General features: G+C 40.9%; 3 protein-coding genes across 5 annotated transcripts; all 3 read right to left on the bottom strand.

Moving 5' to 3' along the window:
* Nucleotides 1–80: 80 nt before the first annotated feature.
* LOC148380680 (retinol dehydrogenase 12) lies at nucleotides 81–4,762 on the bottom strand. The gene is made up of 7 exons (XM_088363369.1): nucleotides 4,614–4,762; nucleotides 4,158–4,273; nucleotides 2,728–2,883; nucleotides 2,405–2,509; nucleotides 1,074–1,283; nucleotides 729–921; nucleotides 81–584 (listed from the first exon to the last, which is right to left on the bottom strand). Exons 1-7 carry the CDS (start codon nucleotides 4,733–4,735, stop codon nucleotides 482–484), a joined length of 1,005 nt encoding a protein of 334 aa, XP_088219495.1. The 5' UTR covers nucleotides 4,736–4,762; the 3' UTR covers nucleotides 81–481.
* A 296-nt stretch (nucleotides 4,763–5,058) lies between these two features.
* Nucleotides 5,059–7,021, bottom strand: LOC148380679 (retinol dehydrogenase 11). Of its 2 annotated transcripts, XM_088363371.1 has the most exons (7): nucleotides 6,933–7,021; nucleotides 6,552–6,667; nucleotides 6,312–6,467; nucleotides 6,139–6,243; nucleotides 5,812–6,021; nucleotides 5,332–5,524; nucleotides 5,059–5,257 (listed from the first exon to the last, which is right to left on the bottom strand). In XM_088363371.1, the coding sequence occupies exons 1-7, from the start codon at nucleotides 6,944–6,946 to the stop codon at nucleotides 5,155–5,157; spliced, it is 897 nt and encodes a 298-aa protein (XP_088219497.1). In that variant the 5' UTR covers nucleotides 6,947–7,021; the 3' UTR covers nucleotides 5,059–5,154. The 2 variants fall into 2 exon arrangements, with proteins under 2 accessions (XP_088219497.1, XP_088219496.1); XM_088363370.1 differs by lacking the exon at nucleotides 6,933–7,021 and having other exon boundaries at nucleotides 6,552–6,690.
* Nucleotides 7,022–7,417: 396 nt separating this feature from the next.
* Nucleotides 7,418–18,936, bottom strand: tnfrsf11a (tumor necrosis factor receptor superfamily, member 11a, NFKB activator). Of its 2 annotated transcripts, XM_088363009.1 has the most exons (11): nucleotides 18,839–18,936; nucleotides 17,287–17,487; nucleotides 14,461–14,539; nucleotides 14,225–14,350; nucleotides 13,751–13,897; nucleotides 13,593–13,683; nucleotides 12,750–12,826; nucleotides 12,564–12,671; nucleotides 12,443–12,492; nucleotides 11,450–12,362; nucleotides 7,418–9,421 (listed from the first exon to the last, which is right to left on the bottom strand). In XM_088363009.1, exons 2-11 carry the CDS (start codon nucleotides 17,359–17,361, stop codon nucleotides 9,156–9,158), a joined length of 1,932 nt encoding a protein of 643 aa, XP_088219135.1. In that variant the 5' UTR covers nucleotides 17,362–17,487; nucleotides 18,839–18,936; the 3' UTR covers nucleotides 7,418–9,155. The 2 variants fall into 2 exon arrangements, with proteins under 2 accessions (XP_088219135.1, XP_088219136.1); XM_088363010.1 differs by lacking the exon at nucleotides 18,839–18,936 and having other exon boundaries at nucleotides 17,287–18,807.
* Nucleotides 18,937–18,944: the final 8 nt, after the last annotated feature.

The following is an 18,944-nucleotide window of genomic DNA, read 5'->3' as shown; positions in this document are numbered from 1 at the left end:
CATAGATCTAAAAGTTCCGTCTATATGTCCCCTTTGAATGATGTAGTGGTGCAGGAAACAGATGGTCTTAAGTACATGGATTTTCTCCTTTTCAAATCTTTATTTGATTTTATTATTCTCGTGCTGTAATTGTAATTCAAATTTGGTTCACAACTGTGTGAACTCATTTCGCCAGTAACGCATTCCACGGGTGTTCATAATCTCTCATGTGATTTAGATTAGAACTTTTTTCCCCTTCTCCACCCAATAAATACTCAGCAGTGACACATTTAAGTCAAGTGTATGTGTTGCATTCATCAAGCCACTTGAAAAAAGAAATGAGTGCCAAATCCAGAATACTTGTGATCGTTTATAAAAAAAAAGATGGTGAGGACTAGATACGTACAACTGTCCAAGAATGTTAATGCCCCTAACAAAAGTGCTTTATGCATGATGCTTTTCACATTTAACATGATCCAAAGTCCTTCCTAGCATTGTTTCTTCATTCCCAGGTGATTCCAAGCATGTTGCAGCTGCTCTCCCACAGCTTCTGGGCCAAATCATCATTTGAGCCATTTCTGGAGCACCTTGCAGGAGCGCAGTCACTGAAAGCACAAAGAAATGGGTTTCACTAATAATATCTGCAAGGGTTAGGGTTTCAAAGTAGGGTATCTTGTGAAGAGTGATCATTTTGTCTGTCTTCTGGTAAGGAGGCAGGCATTCAACACAATAGGCTGAATAAAAGGTACCTGAAGTAGGCTCCACTTCGGCTTTCCAGGCCAGGTTGCACGGCGCAGTAGATGGTGGTCTGAGCCCCCTCCACTGTTGTCTTTGTAAAGACGCTGAAGATCTTCACAGCAACTTGGATACACTGGTGCTGGTGCCTCCACAAATCCGATTGGACCACACCAGGGTGTAGAGAGAACACACTTACTCCTGTTCCTGCAACATGCGGAAGAAAGAAATATTCATCTTGCTTGGTAGTCCAAATGATCCAAAACATGATATTGAACTTGGTACTGATCTCTAAACATATCAGTGATATTGATTTTTATGAGAATGATTCTAGCTCAAGTTGTAAACACCCTCCTCACCTTCTAACTTTTTGCCAAGGGCTCGTGCAAAGAGGACATTAGCCAGTTTGCTCTGTCCGTAGGCCTTCATGGTGTCATAGCTGTTCTCACTGTTCAGGTCATCCAGTCGAAGGCCGGTCCAGGTGTGAGCCACCGATGCTACCACAACGATTCGAGCCGGAGCGGAAGACTTGATCAGGTCCAGCAACAAATACGTCAACAGGAAGTGACCTGTTATTTCGGGCATTGAAAATATATATATATTAAAATAATAAATAAAATGTTCAAAGCTGTTGCAAAATCCTTTGAGTTGCTACGTGAAACACCTTTGGGTTCTTTAGCATTGTGAAATTTTCCGTTCAAAGCTGTTGCAAAATCTTTTAAGTGACGACATAAAACACTCTTGAGTGTTGTGAAACCATCTGATGAAAGCTGTTGCAAAATCTTTAGAGTTGCTACTTGAAACACTGAAGTTTCCTGAGTGCTGTGAAACCTTTATTTATTTCTACATCCATTTCTCTCCATCCACCCATTACCTAAACCGGTTTTCCTCACGCGGGCATGTTGGAGCCTATTTCAGTTGACTTTGGGAAATTCTTGCCTCCACTTGCCTTGCGTCTCAAAGTCCTTGTTACTCTCACATTTCGAGTTCTCCTCGTGATTCCACGTGATTTTTCTGTTTCCTTCCTGTTTCAGTGGTTACCGTAAATGATAAGTAAACATATTTCTAGATTAGACCCTTTGCTTTTACAGTTCCTCCTGCGTTCCTCTGTTCTATTAATTATTACCTCCTGTTTTATCCACTTTTAACAACTTGCGTGTTCCAACTTATGTTATTTACATACACAGAAGCCACACCTCAGGCTCTGTGTACATTATTTTCATCCATACCATTGTTCTTGATTTCCTATCTCATTGTTGTCAATGGAAGTCCGGGCAAGCAAAGGAAGTACCTGATTGTGCATGTCCTATATATATATTCTATAGAGTGAATGTGTAACTGACAATCAGAATGTCTTGTCCAAAGTCAGTTGCGATAAGCTTCTTCTCAGCTACAAACTAGTATGGCTAAGAAAAATAGAACATTGATGATGCATGTGTGAGTGTCATGTGTGTGGGCTGCCTTGTGAAGCACAGCATGTTCTCGCCTCCATCAGCTTTGGTTAAAAATACCAAGCTATTATGTTGAAGGGGTACCATGGTATGAAATATGAAGTGCATAAATCCTGCTCATGTGTCCAATATGAGTTCACAATCATGAAACTATTTCAACTGGTTTGACAACAAACTTAAAGATTGAATTGATTTTGTTGTTCTCTCTGACCTATTTCTTGACAAATTCATAGACTTACCCAAATGATTGACTCCAAATTGCATTTCAAAGCCATCAACAGTCTTGGAGTACGGACACATCATGACGCCTGCATTGTTGATTAAAATGTTGACTTGTTTCTCCTCTAAAAAATAAACACATAAGCACAACGTGATGGAACTTTTTTTTTTATAAATACACTGGCAGCCACACGTCAAAAAAAGTTTCCCTTTTAAATAACCATTTCACTTATAGTAATCATTTTAAGTGTGTTTTGTGGGTACAAAGAAGTTCGTCATTCAGGTTGCTGAGTAGCAAAAAGAAAAATGTAGAAGCGCAACATTTTTGTTCAACTCAGCCTACCTTTGTTGATGAGTTCAGCAAATGCTCGAATAGACTTGCTATCAGAAAGATCCAGTTTTTTGACAACCACGTTCTCATTCCCAGTGTTTTCCACAATCTCCGTTCTCGCCTCCTCTGCTCTTTCCAGGTCCCTGCATGCCATGATGATGCGGGCACCTACAAAAAAAATTATAAAATTATAAACATAGCAAATAATCTTCTAGTGAGCTTTTTCTTTTGTGTATAAAAGTTCACAAAAACAACTAACAGTGCAAAAAGTATTATTAATTTGACTTTTTGGCAGAGGGAGCACAATTGTGACTCAGCATATGATTCAACATCCCAAAATAGTTTCCAACCAAACCCTTTTCATTGTCATTCACATGGAACATACGTAAATGATGGTGCTTTGTCATTCATGACCTGTTTGGCTAACACAGTACAGCACACACACACACCTACACTCACGCACAAAAAGTGGCTACAATGAGCTGCAATTATGGAATCGGAGAGTGATTAACTCGGTGGCTGTCTTTGTTTTTCAACTGCCGGTCCCATGTGGGAAAATTCGGTTACTCCCACATTGCCTCAAAGGCCAAATTCACTTCATTAAAATAAAGTGGACAACAAGCTGTTGTCAATGTGCTAAATGCAGCAAAAGACTTAATATTCAAAGACTAATGACTGGCTCAGATTTTCCTGTTGCATTTTAAGAGGGGACACACAAACAAAAGATGGTGAATCGACGTCTCATGCAGATTATGGCTGCTTTGTTTTATTCAAGGGATACTTAGAAACGAGAGTTAACAATAGAAACAGTAGAGGTTCACTTTCAAGAAGGGCCAACAACAGTTTTAGAGGCCTCGCTCTCGTGTGTGTGTGTGTGTTGGGTTCATTCTCCCATCTTTCTTTTGTTTCCAGTCTGGCTGCGGAAGAGAGCAGCACCTCACAATGCTCCCTCTGTCCCCCTTTTTGACGCATCATCTGTCTTCCGTCACTTGATTAGTGGCGTGTTAAATCACAGCATGCTCATTTTGGGTTTTACCTCGCCTCATTGCTGACAGACAATAAGAATAAATATTCCAAACATGTTAAAAAAAAAAAAAAAACTAGAAGGGGGATTTAACTTCAAAAGGTTTGAGCATAAGGGTCATGCTTTTTAGCTTTAAGTGTTGCAGCTCTTGATTCATGACTGGAATGTAGAAGTCACACAAAGAAAGCATGGGGCGGAAGGTGGTGTGGAAAAACAGGGGGATGAACACTAGCTTGCAAAGGTAAACACGTGACAATAGTTGCAATAGGTGTGGCATTAGTAGTATTAGGGAAAGCTCAATGCTCATGTTTTTCCCACGAATACGTTCTATGTAACAGAACTAGTCAAAACTAATATTATAAAACAACCCATGGGAAACCTGTAATTGTAATCGTAACAATAATTAAAGTTCTAGTACCTCTTGCTGCCAGGTCACGGGCTGTTTCCTTGCCTATGCCAGTATTAGCTCCAGTGATGAGGACTGTTTTGTTATCTAGCCTCTCCTCAGACGACCAGCGGTTACAGCACCCAGATCTGGAAAAGTACATTGGAATAATTACAAACAAAATTATATGTATTGATATAATGAAGTTAGAATAAAGCACTTTAAAAGGAAAAGAAAATGGACAAGAATAGAATGAGTGGCTTGGTTATTTGGTTAAAAGTTAAACTACTGATAACTTTATTTCCTTGAAGGAACTCCACTATATCCTCCATAATGTATGAGTCACTTTATAAAAGGAAGCAATCATTTTCAAGCATTGGCTAAAAAAACAAACATTTTGTAGGCACACATACCTCAGGATCAGCCAGCGTTAATCACCTTACAAATATTTTTTTTTCTCATTTTCATTTCCTCAAGATATAGTCCTACCTGCAGTTCATCTTTGCTCCACTGCTCCAAATTCCCACTTGACGAAACACCGGTTGACTCCACTTGAGGAAGATATGAACAATCGGTCTTCTTGCTGTTTGCAACATCATCATCATCATCATTATTGTCGCGTCTGACAGCCCCGCCCACCCAGTCACTGCATCATCATTGCTGAGCCAATCAGCAGCGAGCTGGCACATAATCAGCATCATAATCATAATAATAATGACATTATGTCATAATGTCATTTTTCAACTGTTTTAATTCTCATATTTTAATACCAGCCACTGCTGTTGGACTGACTGTTGCAATTGCAGTACTGCTTTCTGGTCGCTTGAGGTCCCCCTCAGCCCAAAAATAAAAATAGATTAAAAAATAAAAAATAAAATAGAGAGAAATTCCCATATATTTTGCCAAATATTGCATTTACGAACAAACACAAACATCTGTTGATCAGTAGTATCTTTTAATGTCTTGAGCCAAATACAATTACCGCCTTTGTCAGGGTTCTACTCTTATCTACTTTGCATAAAGTTGTAGATCATCTCCAGCGGATGCTCAGCAAGTGGCAGCTGGCAGCCCACAACTTTAGAGCGGTGCCATCATCTCCACCGGCCTTGCAACCCTTGGAATAAGCACAGTCTCTGCAAGAAGTCACACCAAACACCAATGTGATTCATGCAGATGCGACAAAGCAAGTAGCTCCCTGCACACTCACTTGTAGTGCCCTCCGTTGATCATCTCATTCTCAGGAGTGACCACGCAGTAGATGGTGGTGTAGGCCCCCTCTGCTGGAGTCTTGAGCAGACTGGCAAACGTTCGAATGAGGTCTGGCATCGGCCCCCCGATGTGCCTGCCTATCTCAGTGTTGACGGTGCCAGGGTCCACAGAGTAAGCCGTCACCCCCAATGCTGGAAAGCAAAACGGATAGTTCAGATCACATTGTGAAAGGTTGTGTGCACTTTTATGACTCTATCCCTCCCTCAACCGCACTCCTCAACGAACCAATGATGTGCAATATTCTCACTGGTGCTTCTCAAAGGCAAGTACTGTATCCTCAAAGCATGCTTGATTCCTTCTCATTGGCCAAAAGCACTTGTGGTGAATGCATGAGACTCTCACGTTGGAAAACAGGAAAGGCCCTTTTTTTTCTGCACGGTGGCAAAAGAAGTCGCAGAAGTAAAAATACACATCATACCTGCGGTCCTATTGGCCAGCTCTCTGGTAAACAGAACGTTAGCCAACTTGCTTTGTGCGTAAGCCCGCACAGGGTGGTAGTTGTTCTCTCCACTCAGGTCATCAAATTGAATCTTCCCCATAGTGTGAGCCATTGAGGAAAGATTGATGACCCGGGAAGGGGCAGAGTGCTTGAGCAAGTCCAGGAGCAAGAAGGTAAGGAAGAAATGACCTGGAGGGGTGCAAATATTTTTATTTTGTTATTATAAGTCAAATCAAGTCTTAAGTCAATCATGACATTACCTACTTTGCTGACAGTAATAAAAATCAAAGGCCGCAGTTTTCCTACCCAAATGATTGACTCCAAATTGTGTCTCAAATCCATCCATAGTGGTGGTGAAAGGGCACATAGCCACGCCAGCGTTGTTGATCAGGTAGTGGAGAGCCTTCTCAGCTGCAAATAACATGTACCATGTCGTTCACCAACGTTCACACATCACACGAGGCACGTGCACCACCCACTGTTGTAGACATTCTCGGCAAACTGGCAGATGGATTTGGTGTCACCCAAATCCAAATGCCTGGCCACGACTTTGGCGCACGACACGTCCCTCATGATGTCTCGGGCCGCCTGCTCTCCCTTCGCCATGTCTCTGCAAGCCAGAATCACCCTTGCGCCTGGAAAAGTTAGGCCAGGTAATCTGTGATATTTCAACGGTAAGATCTAAAATCCTAAATCGTAATACTTTGTTTAAATCTTGCCTCTGGCAGCCAAATCCTTTGCTGTCTCTTTGCCTATTCCTGTGTTGGCACCAGTCACGATGGCTGTCTTCCCATCCAGACGCACATCGGATGACCACTTGGAAAAGAACAGAGACCTGAAGAGTACCAAACAAAACATATTTGTTCAAACACTTTCAGCTGCACTGCATGAGCTTGGATCAAAAATATCATCTATCATACTGAGTGACATCCAAGTAACAAAATATATTTAATAGTTCCTAACATGTTTGCAACGAAACAATAAAAGTGACTATAAAAGTGTCAAACTTGAACTCCTCAAGGCTGTAAAAGCAACCCGATAAAAGAACAAAAAAAGTAATTGTACCCCCAAATAATCAGTTTTGTGTGCAGGTTTCTTACCTTATGGCTTGCATCCTGGTGCTCTCCTTCTGCGACGATGAAGTGACTCAGATTTATGAGGCACAAGGAGAGCAAAGACAGAACTGAGACTTGTTTTAAAACCCAAATGACTGCTCCGTTCAGATTGAAACGAATCAATTAAATCAGGCTATCAAGAGGGATCACATGAGCTGCTCTTTTTCATAAAAAAACAAAACAAAAAGACTATTCATACATTCCAGTGTGTAAAAGGTAGACGAGCTGATGGAACGAGGAAAGTTCATGCAATCTGAACCCCAATTTTGTGGTGTTGGATGGGATTCGACTCAAGAACCCAAAAATGTCATAAATGTATTGAACTGCATCCACCGAGTTCCAGGAAGATGGTGATTCAATGCCGCCATTCATTAATCTGCAGTCTCACTGAGTCACTTGAACTTCATGTCTGACACATTCTTGCAATGAAATGCTCATAAAAATAACTGTTAGAAATAACGGTTAGGATGAGTCTTTAAAGATTTTAATTACAGAAAAAACTGAGGCAAAATGTCAACATTTCAAACTCACCCAAAAAAGTTACATGTTTTTTTTCTTTATAATAATCACATTCATATGATTCAGTTAAATAGTTATCATGGTCACTACATCATTTAATTATGATAATGAATGGATTGCCACGCGAAATGGAAAAAAAACAAACATTTTTTTGTGTTTCATTTCATGATTGGCCTATTATTATTCCTAAATTGTAATTATGGTTGCCCAAATTACTATGATGATGACCTCATGCTCTATTTTGAAACCTTCCTGTATGACTACTGTAAACAAAACATTTTAACATTCACAGTAACTTCCCCTTACTATCTCTCATCAATTTGATCTCACTTTAGATACAAAACTTCCTGCTGTATGTGAAACTGCGTGACATTATGAAGTCAAAGCGGAACATGGAAATTGAAACCCTCACATCCACAGGTGACAAAGCTGTAATTTCAGTGCTGGGCCAATGTGGATTTTCAGGTGATTTCCACCGCAGAAAGGTCCGCCTGACCCAAATGCCGTAAAATGAAGATTTGATGCTCTTATTTGAAAGCCCTCAGATAAAACCAGACAAGGTGCTTATTTATGTCTAATAGAATCGAGTTGCACAGCCCAGCTCGTGTCTCATGTGATGCCCACTGCAACGTTGGCCAGCTCAAAAATGGTCCCTTGCAGCTGCTGGGAATCCTCCTACGCTTGATGAAAGCCTGCCTGTAAACTGAAAGGCTCGCACAAGAGCTCAGAAGCCGCAGCCACATGTGTAATTAACTGCCTCAAAAAGAATCGGCATCATAAATGGCTCTTTGGTTGTAATTTGCCCATCCCAGAATAGCAAAGCTCACAGAGAGAGGCCACGAAAACACAGGATGGGCGGCAGGCATAGTTTGAAGGGTTGAGATGCAAAAGATTTTAATTTCAGTCAAAATATTCATTCGGTCACCCGTTGCAATTCTTTTGATTGTCCCTGTGGCTAACATAAATGGCTGGAATATTCATTCTTCACATATACAGTATGCTTTTTGTCAAAAAAAGTAGGAATTAATACATATACAATGCAACTTTGTAAATTTGTTTCAAACAAATTACTATCAACACATATTCCTTATCTTCAGTAAAGCCTGCATGTTAAAACATACTCCAAATAAAAATAGCTTATCAAATGCATAGCATTTTTCCAAGAGAAACTGCACAGATTGTGCAGTATGAAAACAAAATCATACAAGAAAAAAAACAAGATTCGTACCAAAACTGGATGTGTCTCTTTATTATATATATTTATATAAAAAAAAGCTTTTGGTCTAAGAAAGTTACTCTGAGAAACGCGAGTTAATGTTTTTCTTCAACAAGTTTTGACATCTCCCTTCTAATGTAGCTAGTAGATTAAATTTCCTACCATGAAAATATTTTCTTTCATGGCTACGATTTTACTATGCTTCTAACCTTCCGCATTGCAGACATTTGGATTTTCCAGACGGGCAAAGTGTCAAATGATCCCTTTTAACTGAAATGTACCTACTATATGTTCTTAATGAAGCTTCAAATTCGTTTCATGAATCCAACGGTGTATTTTTGACTCGTCGAGATGCCACTGTTCAACATTGGGCTGAAGCAGTTCTTAAACCCTTTTATTCCAACCAAGAGTTTGTAAAAGATAGATGTTTCGAGAGCATCATTGTTCATCTGCTTTGGTTTCCATTGTGACATTCACGCAGTCATTTTTTGGGCCTGCTTCGTGTCGTCCCGCAATGGCCTCTGGGTAACAAAGTCTCCCACTGACCTCAGGCTACTCTGGAAAAACGAGGCGGTCTCATTGGCCTGCTCTTGGACAGGACTTGAGAAGTCATCTTCCAGTGGCGCATCGTCACTTTCGAGAGACGTCTGACCCACGTAAACAACGATGACATCACCGCTGAAGTTCACCACCTGACCGCTGGAGATGAAGGTCGTGTTGTGATTCCCCGATACTTGACCTATTTGAGACAAAATATAGAATACCATTCAAAATATATCAAAAGGTTTGCCTTCACAAAGATAATTTTATTGACAGTCAGAAAGTTACCTTGATGCTATCTAACTATACTTATTTACATTGAGGTTTTTTTTTTCACACATACACACACGTGCCATTCTTGATTTACTTTACTGATCTGCATGTTCTAGTTTGGGAAACCCAAGACTACCATCACGAAAAGAAGTTTCAGAAGATGAAGAAATATGGGTGTTAAATTCTTTCATTTGGTTCAACTTGAGTGCAAACCGTATTTTTACACACAGGCAGCTGCATCCAAGCAGACCCAATAAACAATAAACAGCGTCTCTATTTGGGAGCCTTTTTCTCACTTTGAGGTCTTCCCCCCCACTGTCTGACTTTCCCGCCTACGCATGGAGTCGACCTGTTGTGACTCTCACGCGAGCACGTAAGCAGCATCAACAGCGTTGACAGAAAACACAGAAAAACACACAAACGGAGCTGCAGCAGACGCGTCTTTTTCCTGGAATAACAGCGTGAGAGGTCCAACTTGAAAATATGTCTTTCCACCACAAGTTTGAAAACAAAGCTCTCTGGAATCTGCTTCTCTTCACCCCATCCAATTTCTGACTGATTTTTCTGGATGCCCAACAACAGCAACATACTGTAATTTTAAACCGAGCCCAACGCTGACAGAACATCTCTGTCATGTTTTGTTCTTAATCATAATTCCTTAATGGCAAAACATCACGTATTAAAGGATAGAATGGAGCAGGCAGGTGAACTGAAAAGAAATTTGCGGGAAGCCCAACTAATGCACGCGTGATGGGAAATGGTATTTGTTTCATGTGTGTAATTATGGACTCTGGTCATCAGTGAGAGTCTCACAGATTCGCATGTGTGTGTGCGTGTTTGGTGGATGGGGTTATAAAAGTATTACTCAAGCTGTGCACATCTTGCTACAATTAAAGCTGTGGTCACTTTACGCAACCCTAAGAAGGTCTGGATAAACAGGAACTCTGTCAATGGCTCACACTGACGCACACGCATACATATATAACGTGTGTCGTTCTGGTGGTCTATATTGAAAAAAAAAAAAACATAAGTATCCTAATCCTGTGCGGTCCAACAATTGGCACAACATATGTATGTATTGAAAGAAAAACCTCGACTATATGTTTTATGAGCTGAAGTTATGTGATTATCCCACCAGGACTCTTATTTTAAACAAACGCAATGTAGTTTTTCCGTAGAATAATAGCCCATAAATATTTGGAATCCTAACTTGCTTTAAAAAAAAAATCAACAAAAAAAAGTAACATGGAAACCAAATCTTATTGTTGGACCTGACACCTCTCCTGCTGGGTTAATAATGCAACATTTAAATATACGAGTAGATCTCTATTGCGTGTGTATAGATTCTGCTTTAAACCTACTACGGCCTTTTCGTACTTGGAAGTATTATTCATGTCTTTTTTGGCTTCTGTTAGAAATATTAAACAGATGAGCCATGTGAGGCTGCAACTTTCCAGTAAAAGCCAACATACATTTCATTTCATGTTATTCCTGGTGGACTCTGTGGAAATCCAAAACTGTGAGTGTAGTGTGTGGCAGAATAGTGAGGTGGCCTACACAAACAGCGCAATGGATCCACCTGGCAAACGTAAGCGTGCACACTCACTACCGCATGCATTTTGTTTTTTTTAAAACCTGCCACAAATGTAGAAGTTTCAAATAGACATTTTTTGTTACGTCATGTAATTGATTCACTTGGCAGAACTAGTCATTTATGTGATACTAGTACTATAGTTTGTAGGCTCCCTCTTATCTCATGTGAAAGAATTACTGAATGGGAAAAAAAAAAATCTGCTTTTACAAAACTTTTCCAGACATGTACTAATTCTACCATGTGTTTATGATTTTGGGTGCAGTTTGCACTTTCTCCTTTCATGAAGCTAAACAAACTACCGGTAACCAAAATATTTGCAACATCACTCAGGAAAGTTGTATGTTGTTTTTTGAAACATACCTGAGGTAAGAGTTGGTTCTGCAGGCTGACTCTGCAGGCTTCCAGGGGGACACTCGAGCGCTGTGTCCGCTGACAGGAGTGTTTTTCCTCTGCTGTCCTCCCAGGAGGCTCCGTAGCCTTGCTCCGCATTGGAGGCCTCCTGAGGCTTTTCTGTGTAGACATCTCCAATCGATGAGGAGGTCTTTAAAGGGCTGACTGAGGTCATCACGGGGGGCCCACTGTTCTCTGTGGATGAGGAATCTGTGCTTTCCAGTCTGTAATATCCCTTCTGCTTTACTGTTGACATGTCTTTCAGGTGACCTTTAAACTCTGTCTTTGCCCTAGCCTTGCTCAAAGGCACACAAAGCTCAGGAACTGAACTTGATGGAGGATTGACCGAGGAAGCGCGATGGAGAGGTGGTGAAAAGGAGACAAGAGAGGCAATGCTTTTTTCACTCTTGACCATGTGTGCGTTGCTGACTCTTGGACTCTTCTCCTCCTCGGGTCTCTTTGTTGCATATAGACCACCGCAGGAGCAAGTCCAGGGGGTCCCTGGACTGACAGCTTGGCTACAGTCCTCATTCTCCCCGACTTCCAGAGGCTCCCGGACCTGAATGCTGCATATGCAGGAACCCGGCAACAGCGGAGAGACGCTTGTGAGTTCCTCTTCTTCGGAAACTTCCTCAGGGCCGCCGGAACTTTCGCTCTGTCCCTCTGTCACTGTCTCCCTCTGAGGGCCGTCATTCGCATTGGTGGTCCTTTCCTGGGGCTGAGGGAGGGAGATGGCAGCAGCTGGAGTGGAGGGGAGTAAGGTGCAAGGGGCCTCGTCACCAGTTTTAGTGTGAGGGGCTTGGCAGAAGAGTTTGGTTGTCTCACATGGGATGTATTTGAGACCTCCTGCTGCCCCACTTTGGTAAAGAGGGGCCAAAGTTTCCTAAAGCAACAAGGAATAAAAGAATTGAATGAATTGTCAAAAATGTCTAAAAGCTCCTATCAATCTCAACATGTTCTTACCTGCTGTATCCTGGTCCTTTTCAGGTTCTGAACACATGATCGCAGATTAACTGGAAAAAAAAAATCCATTTTACACAGGCTGGTGGAATGCCATCTTAAAACCAAATCAGTTGCAACTTACAAGAGAGTAACTTGAGCTTGTCTTTATAACAAAAGAGGAAGAGGATGAGGAGACAAAGGATGGTGATGGCTGACAACACTGACACGATCACCCAGGATGGGGCAGCACCTATATGTAGATGACATCAGAATTACTTTTATATTGATCTCCTTATTTTACATGAATTTATGTGATTTTTTTCCTTACTGGAGACTGGTGGTCCACACACAGCATCGGCTTGAGCGCTGCCTGCTCGTGTCTCACTCCTGCCCTCTGCCTTACAACTGATGGAGAGAAAGAAAAAAGAAAAACACGGTGATTTACAGAAAATGAAAATCATAATATGCTAGCCACAGAAATGCAAGATATCCCATACTTTAAGTTACTGAAATGTACAAAATAAATGCTGCCACAAAACTGATATATGAGGTCACTAAAATTTTGCCACATAAATATACATTGAGCCATAAATTATGTTTCCTTATATTGTGTCACAAACATACCACGAAACATTACTTGTCTTCAAAAAATGTTACATTGTCAATGAAATGCAACTTTTGCCACAAAATGCTGGATTAGGTCACTCACTGAGATGATACATATAGAAACCACAGAAACCACATAAATGCTCCGTCACTAAAATGTTGTTGAAACTAAATCAACAATTGGTTGGCTTTTTGGACTGCATTTTATATTTGAAACTAAAGGTGGTACAAGGTAAAGAAAGAAAAATAAAAACAACAGCAAATATAGAAATAAAAGCATAAAATCATGTGGCTAAATATCCTACTTGTAGTCTATGTGTCACATATATAGCCAGCCAGCTGTGTGAAGATTAATGTGAGGGAAAACCATGTCGCTCCCTCTTCTACTTTTGGATGGGAGCACAAGTGGAAAGTGATGTGTGTGATCCAAGGTTGCAGAGGAAGCGGTGTGTGTGTGTGTGTGTGTGTGTTACTCATCGCAGTTGGCTAGCAGCGAGCATCAAAACCAAGAATTCTTTTTTTTTTTTTTTCCGCTCACAATGTCAAACCAACCGTGTGCACTTACTTAGTCCACTGTTTGCATTGTTTGGTGTTGTTGTCCGCAGAAAAGAATCCTTTCTTACACGGAGCGCAAATCTTCCTTCCATTTTTGGATTCTGTAATATATAGAATACATGATGTCACGATTAAGTGCATCTCTTTGGTGGGAGAGGTCTATCTCACCTGGTTCAACCTCGAGTCCATATCCGGGTCGGCAGGAGGGGATCTTCTCACAAAACTCACAGTTGATGAGAGAGCACTGGAGGTTGGGAAGACAGCGACAAGGCTCCTCTGCCTCCAGATTTTCCGGCCTGGACATAAAACCTTTACCTGGGAATTCAGAATAAAACTCACAATTTGAAATCTGATAAAAATGCATTCATTATCACAGTTCTGAGTTTTGGGGTTTGAATCTTAACTCGGGCCTTCCTGTTAGGAGTTGGCATCTTCTCACCGTGCTTGTGTGGGTTTCTTCCTTGCTCTCTCTTTTTTTCTCTCCCACATTCCAAAACCATTTTTATGGATCCGAGCAGCCTATATGTACTGGTTTTTTTTTACTACCTCATGAAACTTTTTAAATGTTGCGAATATTCTCATTACAGATGACATGGATTTTAGACATCTTGATTGATAAAGAATAGTTCTTGAGTTCCTGACCTGCATCACATATTCTCTGCTGGAGGCAGCGGGTCTCTTGGGTCCAGTAGGGCTGGTACTCCCCATGACCACATTTCACACATTTGGTCTGATGGGATTCAGTGCAATCTGAAAAGACACGTAAGCCTGCCAGGGCCATGAAGAGAGAAAAGGGTTACATCTTAAATTGAATGCACTGATTCAACTAAAAAAAATAAATGATAATCATTCAAAAGGTCGATTGAAAAGACTGTGACCTGGTTTACACTTATCGCAGCATCTTGTGCCCTTTAAGTACTGCTGTTCGCCACATTGGAGAGACTTGGAGGCTGCGTTCTGAAGATATGACAGGAAAAAAGAAAATCCGGTTTTCCACAAATCTGTCCAGACATTTGAAGCAATAAAAAAGGAGAATAATACCAATGCGAGCGTACATTTTTGTTTTAAGGGCCTCTTTCTCCATAGCCATGTGATCATTGGATATGGTGGTGAGTAATGAGAGGAAGAGGACAAAACGTTTTCCGAGACGTGCCCTGGAATTATTTCCGCAAGCTCACAAGTACCTGACCAGAATCCAGACCATCAAACCAAACTCTAGTGGCACCCACTTACAAGAAGAGCCATCTGGAATTGGACAAAAACCTCCATTTGGGTGAAAGGATTCCTTTTTATTTTTTAAAATCCCTCTCCGTACACGATAATATAAAGGAATACATAAACCACAGCAGTAGTTCTGATGATATGATTATTTGCAAGTTAAACTGTGGAACATAATTCAAACTTGCTATTTTGAGTTTGTCCAAAATAATCTTCTATCATAATAAAGCTTTCATGATGGGAACTGTGAGCAGTTTAATATTTGTCAGCAAAATAAAATATTATAATATTTTTATTGTGATTTTTGTTCACGTGAGTGCAAGGCTTCTTGGTATTAAGTAAGCTTTTATCTTGTTTTTGACTCTCTAATGAGTTCACAGCCATATTTGAGGTGAACCGTCGACAGTTTGTGGGAACAATGAACGGCAGGAATCCGCTCAAACGCATACCGCAATTGTACATGTGAGCCATGTTCCATTCCGCTTTCAACACACACATTTTTTATTTTTTGCAGTTTGGCATTAAAGCATCGACATCTCACCGCAATATGTAGTCAATCTTTACACATCTTTCCTCTTTGTCTTATTGTCATGCTGCATGGATTCGATCATTGAGAGAGATTTACAGTAAGGCGATAAATAGGAGCAGAAGGCTACCCCCCCCCCCCCCCCCCCCCCCACACACACACACACACATATGTGCTGTGGGTGAATTTCTTGCCACAGTGCTGAAGCAGTGAGTCTGGCTGTTATGACAGCAATGATGCCAAAACCACAGAGTCTCATCTAAATGCAGAAAAATACAACCTATAGCCTGCCTCTAACAAATTCAGCCCCTTCAAAAAAAGTCCTTCCTTCCACGAATACCCCGACATAGAAAAACGACATTAAAAAAATATAGAATAAATGATGTATTAATGCAAGCATCTGTTTTTCCCATCTGCTATCGTCTTTTTCATCTTGGTGCCAACCAGCTGCAGACCATATGATGGAGTAGGTGATGAAAGAAGGATGAATGCAGGATGGAGGGATCAAAGAAGGGTGGAATGGTCAAGGACACTTGTGAGGACGGAAGTCAGGAAAAACGGAAGGAAATAGGATGGAAGTAAGGGTGTAAAGTAGAAAGGATGTAAGGAAGGAGCGGAAGGAAGGATGCAAGGAAGGAAGGACGGACAGATAGATAGATAGATAGATCAACCAACTTAGCAGATGAGTGATAAGTACTTGCTAGTGTATGTTTGGAGACACTAAATATAATGTACATACTTAAGCTTACTTTGTCCAGCCTGTATGATTATAGGTAACATTTATAGGGCCGACCTCAAAGCTAACTTTATCCTCTGTGTGGTCACACACTGTGAGAACTGGCAAAAAAAGGAAGGGAGGGAAAGAAAACATCCAACGGGTGCAGAAATGTAAAAACGAACACCTTTCTGGCAGTTTTGTTTAAAAGCCGTAAGCAGGCTTCATGAGATAGCATCAGACCAGAACCAGAGCATTCCAAGAGAAGGATTTGCATAACGGCCTCAGCAGCCAGAGGCAGGGAGCCAATAAAAGCAGTTTGACTTTTTGGTCTTTTGAGAGATTTATGAGGCTGCAGGAAAATCAACACCTTGAAAAGTTGCCGTGACTCATTTTGTATATATTTTTAAACATCACACCCCTTTTGGAAAACGGAACATTTCAAATAGGACAACTTGAATCTGTAATGGGTAGTCAAGCACAAAACTATCCAGTGAGCGGCCAGCCGGACGGTAGATAGATGAACAAAGGCCTCATAAAAGTTACAAGGCACATGCATAAATAACTCCAATTACAGCTCGTGTCATTCACTATAATTAGTTTCCACATTTTCATCCAGCAGCGGCTCGACGCTACACAGGGCGTCTTCCAATGAATATGGAACAAATTGTACAAAGTGGGTGAAAACCGAGAAAACGGAGGGGAATTCTTCGGGGATCCTGTGAGTCAGTGATTGCACGACTATGGTGAGAACAAAACCAAAGACAAAACTTTGCAGCGTCACTTGCAAAACACATGCGAAAACACCTCTCGAAAAACCAGTCTCCACAGCAGGGACTGCTTTCTTTTCCCAGGATGCCCTGCCGCTTTGAGCAAATGGAACTTTGACAACTGTCCTTCAAAGATATCTTGGAGGAGCAGAAAGGAGTAAAAGGGAAAAAAGGGGAATTGTGGCTACGTTCCAGTCATAATGATGGTGGTGGTTACTGGAACACAAGGCGTGATAGATAACGGCTGCCTGGCAACCACATCTTGGAAATAGCATCCCTCTGGACAATGGATATGTACACTAATACATACATATAAAAAAAACAAAAAATATATAAAATATTTTACCTTATACCTATTTTTTATATTATGTGTAGATAGATTTATTTATTGATCTATATATGAATATTAGTGTAAAGACTGAACAAATATTACCATCATCACCTTTTACAAAATGATACTTTCAAAGTGACTTACCTGTGCATGATAGGCAAGCAGGATGCACGCCATCCAGCATGGGAATATCCACCTTGGGGGAAAGTTTAGTTCCATATCTGCCGTGTGATGAGGACAAAGTTTTCAGCACCTCTCAGCGAATTACTCCTCAGGTGCGCGGGAGCGTGCACTCCGTGCCACAGGGCATTCTCGCGCCTTCCTTTCTCCGGTCACTCGCGCCTTCTGTGAGGAGCGTGCAAGCAAAAGCTTGTAAATGGGAAAAGAGAGAGAGAGAGGGAAGGAAGGAACGCCTCCCACACAGTGTCATATGTTAAGAGAAGTAGATCCCCCTCCTTTATGCCCTTTTCGTTGTTCTTATTCCCTATTTGGAATCCCTAGAATTAATCCAAAAACTTTGATTGAATGACAATGTTATTGAGACTCTTGATTTGTGGCATCAGGAGTTGCCACAGTGAATCAGAACTTTTTTGCAAAGTTTTTACGATGGATGCCCTGCTGCTGCAACCTTGTTATATTTTTCATCCAGTGGGACCTTGGTTGCAGGGGCACAGGCACGTGCACACAATGACTCCAGGTGGTGCTCAAGCATCTGCCCAGAAAAAAATGACATTTTTTTCTGCATTCATGATAAAAAATTATATATATATATTTTTTTATACTTAAAATTGAGAATTCTTTTCTTATAGTGATAAAGCTCTTTAAATGATTTATCTTGGTGTAATTTTTCCTGCCATTTGAACAGGGGTGTGTCAACCTACTAGTTGTAATGTTAACTCTGCTCTGAGTGTTAACAGGAATAAGTAGCTTTTTTTTTTTTTTTATCATACTGTAACTTAAGTTTCTCAGTATAGTCACTGTCAACAAGAAGGGTACCACGCCCCTCATTTCTGAGGAAGCCATCAATAAATAAAATGTGACAGTCCAACCGCTTCATTTGCATATCCATCACTGCAAAACCGACAGTTATGCAAATGTCAAAAGAATGTCAAAGGATAATACAGAAGAGGGGGGAAAAAAGGGGGAACCATTAACTACAGCAGCTAGAATGACATTACACAGAGGAATACTGTAGATTAGTTAAAAGTGCAGCATGAAAAAGGAATAAGAATTTTAATCTCAGTGCTATTCCAACACACATACACAAACACATTTTCCCCCCTAAAAACATGCTGACAGATGCCGTTTTGTGGTTGGGCCTGTGCAGCTTGCACAGTAGCAATTAAGATCCAGCTATGGCTTTTTTTTTTCCAAAGCCACCCTAAATGGACTCTGAACATACAACAAATACCCACACATTTCCCCAATAAAACTCAAACTGCACGAGAATCAAAGCATAGCTTGTTTAGCTGCACGAAAAGGTAAACTGCAAGCAGACGCCATGCTGCTTGATGAGCTTCTTACTTCAAATGACCTGCAGACAAACCACATTTTTTCCTTTTAGCTCTGTAAGCATGTTTGGTCGCATTGGTTTTGGCGTCACTTTGAACTAATCAAAGTTCCGGAAAAAAATGCAAACACTGCATATTAATTCAAGAATGTTGCTGATGAAGAAAACTCAGCTTCATTCACTGACCTTCCAACAGTATTGTTGCTTCCACTTGTTAAGGAAACAGACATGACCCGTGAGTCACCCGAGTCAATTGTGTGACTAAGAGCTGCCGAATGAAGGCCACTTCTAC

Source organism: Syngnathus floridae, chromosome 20, assembly GCF_059516105.1.
Source record: "Syngnathus floridae isolate MCC-2025c chromosome 20, RoL_Sflo_1.0, whole genome shotgun sequence".
NCBI classification, from domain to species: Eukaryota; Metazoa; Chordata; class Actinopteri; order Syngnathiformes; family Syngnathidae; genus Syngnathus; species Syngnathus floridae.
The sequence above is the reverse complement of the archived record's forward strand: the minus strand, read 5'-3'. Positions and strand labels throughout refer to the sequence as shown.